The following is a 7,991-nucleotide window of genomic DNA, read 5'->3' as shown; positions in this document are numbered from 1 at the left end:
TAAAAACTAAACTAATATAGCTAAAAACTTGCATATGGACGTTTGACAACGTCCAACACTATTTTACATTAAATTGGTGGACCGCACCCTCACTCAGGTCGTCCCTAAATTATGTGATAATAAAAGTACAAAAGCATGATCCATAGTTGGTTTCCATTGCCTGTTTTGGTGGTTTCATTTAAGATAGGCAACGAGGAAGCCAGAGGTCGCTTGATATGGGGTATTAAAACTGGATTTATTTTAATAATTTTCCATGATATGTATACGGTGATGTTTTTTTTAGTAAACAAGTTCTAGTGTCACAGGCACGATATGTGTTTTGTTTGGGTAGGATATGGCGTGTGATTTTAATTTTTTTGGTTAGTAGAATCTGGTTTTGAAAGATCCTAGCTAAACTCTACTTATTGTCATCGCTAATCACTTATTCAGTATATATGATGTCATTTTCATCTAATATTTTTCTATGGGGTACAAACACTGGCGGAGTTAGAATTTGTAGCTAGGGGATAAATATTAAATATCTTTTATTTTATTTTTTAAAGGGCGTGTAAAAATATATATATATATATATATATATATATATATATATATATATATTCAATAGGGGTAAATATGAAAAATTATATACTTATAGGCTAAAAATATAAAATTTTAGAGTAAAAATTGTAAATTTATAAGGGGCGTGTAAAAAAAAATATTTAGGAGAGGCAAATATGAAAAAAAAAATAATAATTTTAGGCTAAAAATATATAATATTAGAACAAAAATTTAATTTTTAAAAGTTCAAAGAGGCATTGGCCCACTCTAAGCCTAAGCTGACTCCGCCATCGGGTACAAATAGAGAAGGACTTCATTCAACACTCTTCTTATTTTCTTTTACACATTTTTTTTAATGAATTATAGTATGAGTATTACTTATTCATATGTTATTTTACTATAATTTTATGATAATTACTCTTAAATTTATTAATAATTTTATTCAATTGTGCGAAGCGCATCGCTTGAGCTAGTATATATAATGAGAGGGAGAATAAATTTTTTTTATTAGAACATGAGAATAATCTCGTCAGATATAATATTAGACCTTATAGATCCAATGAATAATAGAGACTTAGATTGGAAAGATCTACCGCTAACGCAAACGTTAATGCCAAATACAGATAATAGCCCAATTTTTGCACATGAGGCACAAATATAAAAGAGCATTGCTCTTTTCATACAACCCTTAATGGATAGATGGTGGAGATATTCAACCATATGTGGTTCATTGACCACGATGAAGACATATGTTCAGGCCGTATGGGCAAAAGTCTAACAGAGTTTCCCGAGCGGAAATGTGGACGACAGCTAACTCGTCTCCAATCCAAAACATAACACCGTACTAATCCAAGTTCATAACACAAAAGTAAAGATAAAAAAAATGAAAACTAGTCATTAAAAACATAAAAGAACACCAAGGTACCATCCGCAAGCAGGACCCAAAAGCCAAAACCACTTTCACTCGCTGGGACTCCGCGGCTCAGACCCATAACCCAGAAAACCTCTGGCAATGTTTGACGATGGAATCGCGAGAATCAGAAATAGGGACGATGTGGGGGATAGACTGGAGAGATGAGTGGCCGCGGTCGATGAAACGAGGCGGCGGGCTGACCATGTGGCGGATCATGTTGCACATATGGTGGCAGATTTGGTTGCATATATGGTGGCGGAGGCCTGCCTGATAGGTAGAGAGATTCATGTAGAGCAAAATGGGAAAATGAGGATGGTGGCCGGAACAGAGATCCACGGTGGTGACGAAGACGACGTTGAGCATAGAAGGATGGACGCCGGAAAGAAGAGAAAAATACGTAGAGAGCGAATGGTCCTCCCTACCTCCGGATCGGAGCCGTGTCGCTGGATTGTTCAGAGCCGACGATCGAAAATTAAAGGGGCGGCAAAAAAAATAGGCTTTTTGGAAGGAGAGAGAGAGAGAGAGAGTTTCATGTTTTTTTATTTTAGTAGTTGTTTATTAGGAAGATAAAATTTAGTTTCTAACCAAGGTATGTATATCCACCCACGTGGACTTCGTAGACAATTTATACTTAATGTCGTTTTATTGCACGTAAACAACATAATTAGCCAGCTAAACTATACATTAGATCGGCTTCTTCCTCTGAGCAAAACAAAAGTCCTTCTCTAGCAAATAAAGCATCTATAAACACATGTTTTATTAGTCACGGCTTTACAAGTGTTAGACACTAAACAATGATATTTAATACATATAAGCATATGAATTAAGGAAGTACTAAAGCAAACGTGCTGATTCATCGTACAACCCACCAAGGACAAAAATTTAAATTATAGGCTTGCGCATGTATAACAATTTAATTTTTTAAGTATTAAGTATTAGAATTACAAGTACTTTATTTAAGAAAACAACTTGACATAAACAAATGGCAGAGCTTCGTATAGATAAAAAAAAGGGGCTATTTTGCTAACTAGCCAAATCAACCTATTAATATTAAGAGAATAGCCAAAGTTTCATTTAATTAAGGGAATAGCCCAACTAATCTAAACTACCTAAATTACCCTTTCACACAACTCTCTCTCTCTCTCTCTCTCTCTCTCTCTCTCTCTCTCTCTCTAGCTGTAAACATAGAACACACAGACACGCTCTCTCTCTCTCTCCTCAACCATTGCCAAAGTCGCGCCTCCAGATCCGGCGAGCTTGTCCTCTTCGGCGCGTCGAGCCCGGGGTCTTCCAGATCTGGCGAGCCTGTCCTCTTCGGCGCGTCGAGCCCGGGGTCTTCCAGATCCGGCGAGCCCGTTCTCTTCGGCGTGCCGAGCTCGGGATCTTCCAGATTCGGCGAGCCCGTTCTCTTCGGCGTGCCGAGCTCGGGATCTTCCAGATCCGGCGTCAGTCTCGCGCGGTGGGGTTCCTTGCGACTCTCAAGCTTCGCCACCATTTTCTTCTGGTTTTTCCAGCGAGCACGTGGTCTGCGTTGAAATTTCCAGGAACGAACCCTAGAACCCCCAAATTCGCGGTAAGTTAATTGAATTAACCTACTGGAGTGAGTTAGGTTAATTAATTAACTGATTCGTGAATGATTTGAAATTCACAAAAAATTTACAAAAATCATAACTTAAGTCAATTGATATTCAAAGCATTCAATTAATTAACCTAATTCCGAATTCAATCATTTAGTAAATTAACTTTACTCACAAAAAAATCAGAACCTAAACTAATATTCAACCAATAAGTTAATTAATTAACCTAACGCACTCCGGTATGTTAATTAAATTAACCTATTCGCGAATTTACCAAGGGCGTTATGGTCTGAGCCGAAAATATAGGTTATTTGCTTAATAAAATGAAACTTGAGTTATTCCCCCAATAAGAATGACAAACTTGGCTAGTTACAACAAATTTCACTATATATAATATGATATAACGTAATAGCGCATGATGATGTGTATTCTTTATTATAATAATAATAATTATTATTAATATATTAAGAATATAAGTAGGATTAGAGTTTGGGCTTTTAGGGTTTAATTAAATCATATATAAGCATCGCATCCTTTTCTTTTAACGCTTCTTCTCTGCTCTCCCTCCCCTATTCCTCTCTTTGTTTGGAAATTCGTATCCCTAATTAGGTATGCTTTTTTTTCTATCTGGTTCGGATTCTTTGAAAACGTTTTCTTAAAACGCTTGCGCTGGTTTCAAAAAGTATGGTTTTGCGCTGATTCTTTTTGGAAAAGTTAGGTTTAAGTGTCTTCTATCTAAATCTTTAATCGAAAAATATTTTTACGAAATACATAATATTTTCTGATTATTTTCAAATCAGTGCAAAGACCTGAGACCTATTCCCGATTTTCAGACTTTAAACGTTTACTGTGGATTCAACAAATTTGGTTTTGTGTTAATTCTTTTTGGAAAAGTTAGGTTTAAATCTCTTCTATCTAAAACTTTAATCGAAAAATATTTTTATCCAATACAGAATATTTTCTGATTATTTTAAAAACGGTGCACAGACAGTTTTTGACAAAAACTTTAAAGTTAGATTTCAGCACTTGCTTTATTTTTAATAAATAGTTAAAAAATTATTTTGGCCGTGGTGCCTCTACAAAAAGTGATCAAAATTATGTTTTATACGTACTGGAATGTTTACAAAAGTTTTCTCAGAGTTTTAGTTTTTCACCGAAACCCTAATAGCCAAGAGTATTTTGGTAATTTCACGTTGAATGTCATTTCTGAAAATTTCCAGAATCTAAAGTATGTCTTGAAATCCGTTTCTAAGCTGATCCCCGAAAATCTTGTCCGTCAATTAGGTTCCGAGCCGCTTAGCTTTTCCGAGCCGGCTAGTTTTCCCGAGCCGTCCACGATCAACGATTTATTAGCCGCATGCAGTTATTTTATGTTCAATTTTTTTGCTAATATATCAAACGATTTATTTCCATTTTGTAGCAATTAGTTATTGGCCCCGTTTGGCATAGTTTTGTTTTTTTAAAAAGTGTTTTTAGATTCAGTTTTTGAAAAAAAATATTTTTTTCAAAAATTGACAAGGTGTCTGGTAAACTGTTTATAAAACAGTTATTGCTGGTATCAAAAACTGATTTAGCGTTTGGTAAAAAAAATATATTATAGTAAAAAGACTAAAATAGACATATTATTAATAATTAAATAATAATTATTAATATGCTTATTTATATACATATATATGAATAATATTTTGTACGAGGATATTACAGTAATTTATATACCAAATTAAAAACACTTTTTCTAAAAGCTAAGAATCCTAGCTTTTTCATCTCATGTACAAAATCTAAAATCGCTTTTGAAGTTTTTTGTAAAAACAATTTTGCCAAACACTAGATAAGCAGTTTAGTTTTTTCTAAAAATAAAAACAGAGCTTTTTAATCTGAACCACACACAATCATTGTTGCAACTAATTAATCACTTTACACACATGCACACACGCTATGACTCGTCGTCTTTATTGACTTCCACTTTAGCGATCTATTTATCCAACATTTAAGGTTTTGTTTTTTGTTTTTCTTTTTTCTTCTTAAGTGAATGTATATATTTGTTGTTCCATGATCGGGTATTTTATATATACATATATATATATATATACATATATATATATATATATTTGTTTTTGTTCGATATATATGGCCTACGATGTATTGATATCCATACAGATCCAATAACGCGCAATGCTCTATGGAATCAGGGGTGATTCATTCCTAATGTTCTCGACAGGGATTCTATCCTACATACTTCATTTTTTTATGTTTTGTAGATCAATGATGTTTTTGTGTTTTATTCTGTTTTTAGTGTTTTGTTTGTTTGTTTTTGTTTCTCTGAATTTTTCGGACATGGTTATGAATGTTCAACGAGCAAAAGATCGATCACATTTGCCATTGTAGTTCTCGACATAACGCTCGAATATTATGAGTTTTTTTTATGAATATGGAAGTTAATAATTATTGATATATGTTAATAACAATTTATTGTTAATAGTTAATTATGTACATGTTCCAGGGATTCTGCACGATTAATAATCGGTTAATAATCATTTATTTTTGTTAATATGTGGTCGTTTCATCTTCGTCTTTAAGATTTTTTTTTTTAGTTACGACAAAGTTAATAATCTTTAAGTACTATCAATAGTTGATCATCTTCATATTCTTGTTCGGGTTTTTTTTTTCGTGCGTAATTTGACTACTTTATAAGGCGCCCCAAATTTATTTGACATTTTTAATTAGAAAGAATTGATACAAAGAACGATACATGTTTTCCCATTTAAAAAGTTGTTACAAGATTTGAATTATCCCACCAATTTTGTGAAATTCAAGAATTACCTTCAAACCCTTATCAATTAGTAATTTTTCCACCTTCAACCCTCATTATCTTTTCAACTCTTTTTATGAATTGAACAATAAACGTAAGAGATGCAACATGTATACAGAGTTGAAAAATATTCATGAATAATGACATTATGTATGGTAAAATATAACAAATTAAACAAAACATAATTCTAAGAAGAAGATAAAAATACAAAAGATAGAGGAGGATGAATTACGTAGTAATTAATGCATAGTTCATTTAAGGATTAGATTGGGCATACATAAAACTTTACTTAAGAATAAAACAACTTGATATAAACAAACGGCAACGCTTGATATAGATTATAAAGATTACCAACGAGAATTAATAAAATTCCCTTTATTATATTAAATACTTATATTTATTAGACACTTCCCAGAACATTAAGCGTTGGATGTGAAGTTGAAGTTGGAACAAGTGGTTTGACTGAAGAGCAAGGAAGAAGTGAATCCAAGTGTAGAAGAAGCCAAGTCGAAGTAAAGAAGATTATCCTCAATCTGATGGCCGCCGATCACGATCGAGGTCATCGGAGAATCTCCACCGTCCACGAGCCCCAAGCACAGAACCTTATCGTTGACTTGAACCATAGAGTTAGCTCCGAAAATAGGCCAAACGACGTCGCTCTTGTGGAGCACCAAGTCGATCTGAGGCACCGCGGGTCCCACTCTGGTGCTTCCGAAACTTCCCGTGGCGTAACACGCCGTGAACGGAGAAACGGCTTTGACTCTCGGGACTTTCTTGACGGCGTTAACGAACGCCGTCACGACGGCCTTGTAAATCGAGGTCTGGAGGACGGCGTAGGGTTGGACGGTGCTGATCTTGGTCCCACCGACTCCGGTTTCCTGGTCGATTTTCAGGAGAGTTGAGTTTATACCGTTGACTTTTAGGCCGTTGACTTTGATGGCCGTGACGCCGATGAAGTAGTCGGAGGAAGACTCTCCCTTGAAGAAGCTACCGGCGGTGCTCACCGGGTTGAGAATTAGCGGCGTTTTGGTCAGGTCTTTTGGGTCGATTTCGTGCCTGATCAAAAATAAGAATTGAGATACATTCTAGTTTTAGTATGGATACTATAATTTGTGCTAAAGAAAACGTGAGGGAAACAAAATTTGGAAGATTTATAACTAAAATAGACATTGTTTGTAGTTTGTTTGAGAAAAAATTGTAGCTGTCTAAAATAAAAAAATAAAGCATATTTGCAATAATATATTTTGAAATGTGGTATAACATTATTGTCTAGCATTCAAACAAGTGGGATATTGACGTGTATAATTCGTTTTTTGTTGGAAAAAATGACATTTAATTACGACTATTTTAAAATCCACCGAATTACCAACAAAGCCTCAAAAGGTTTATCTCTTTATTACCTGAGAAGGAAAGTGTACGGACCGTCTCCGAAGAACACAACACCTTTCGCCGACGGAGACGAAGACAAACAGATGGAAAATTTCCGGTCAAAGCTAAAAGCCGCAGCGAGTTGACTCGGAAGCCCAATCTTCTTCCGGCCTAGTCCGGCGATTCCCGCGGCGGAGCGCGATAGGCCGTCGAGGAGGAAGGTCGAACCGCAGGTGAAGAGGACGTTCTTGGCGGTGACGTGGCGGCCAGGGTTTTTCCCGTCTGTGGACGCGGCGGAGATGACGTCAGAGGCGAGCTCACCGCTGGTGCTGGTTCTGATGAAAGGGTTGTAAGGGAAAAGCGCGCACGTGTTTTTGTTGCAACCGGGTTTTGGGCCTTCGGTGCACTCTCCGCAGGCTTTGGATTGGGCCAAATTGCATTGGGCCGATCTGCAACGGGCCGGGCGGTAAGTTGATGACGTGTACCCTCTCTCGCAGTCCACCCAGAGGAAGTCGCCGCCGAGGTCAACGGTCAGCTTCAGTGGGACTAGAGGGGTTCTTTGGCTTAGAACCGTCGTGTATTGGGTTGTGTTTGCTGACGTGTCTTTGGTGATTGGGATCACTAGGGCTTTTGGCCTAAACGACGTTGTTTTGGATGCTGAGAGTGTGAAGAAGAGAATAGAGGAGGAGATTAGCAGCACAAGGAAATGAAGAGAAGTTGAAGCCATTTTTTGATGAGTTGTGTGAAGATGTTTTGAATAAAGTAAGAGTTTTGGTGGGGGGGTTTT

The 7,991-nt window shown here is 36.3% G+C and overlaps 1 protein-coding gene across 1 annotated transcript; it reads right to left on the bottom strand.

Annotated features, from left to right (window-relative positions):
- Positions 1-6,147: 6,147 nt before the first annotated feature.
- On the bottom strand, positions 6,148-7,991 carry LOC149392995 (putative aspartic proteinase GIP2). Its single transcript, XM_089617510.1, has 2 exons — positions 7,237-7,991; positions 6,148-6,892 (listed from the first exon to the last, which is right to left on the bottom strand). The coding sequence occupies exons 1-2, from the start codon at positions 7,929-7,931 to the stop codon at positions 6,256-6,258; spliced, it is 1,332 nt and encodes a 443-aa protein (XP_089473636.1). The 5' UTR covers positions 7,932-7,991; the 3' UTR covers positions 6,148-6,255.

The sequence above is a fragment of the Urtica dioica genome, chromosome 6, assembly GCF_054948205.1.
Source record: "Urtica dioica subsp. dioica isolate 48M chromosome 6, U.dioica_male_clone48M_v1_H2, whole genome shotgun sequence".
In the NCBI taxonomy this organism is placed as follows: Eukaryota; Viridiplantae; Streptophyta; class Magnoliopsida; order Rosales; family Urticaceae; genus Urtica; species Urtica dioica.
Note: the sequence above shows the minus strand (reverse complement) of the source record. Positions and strands in the feature narration are given on the sequence as shown.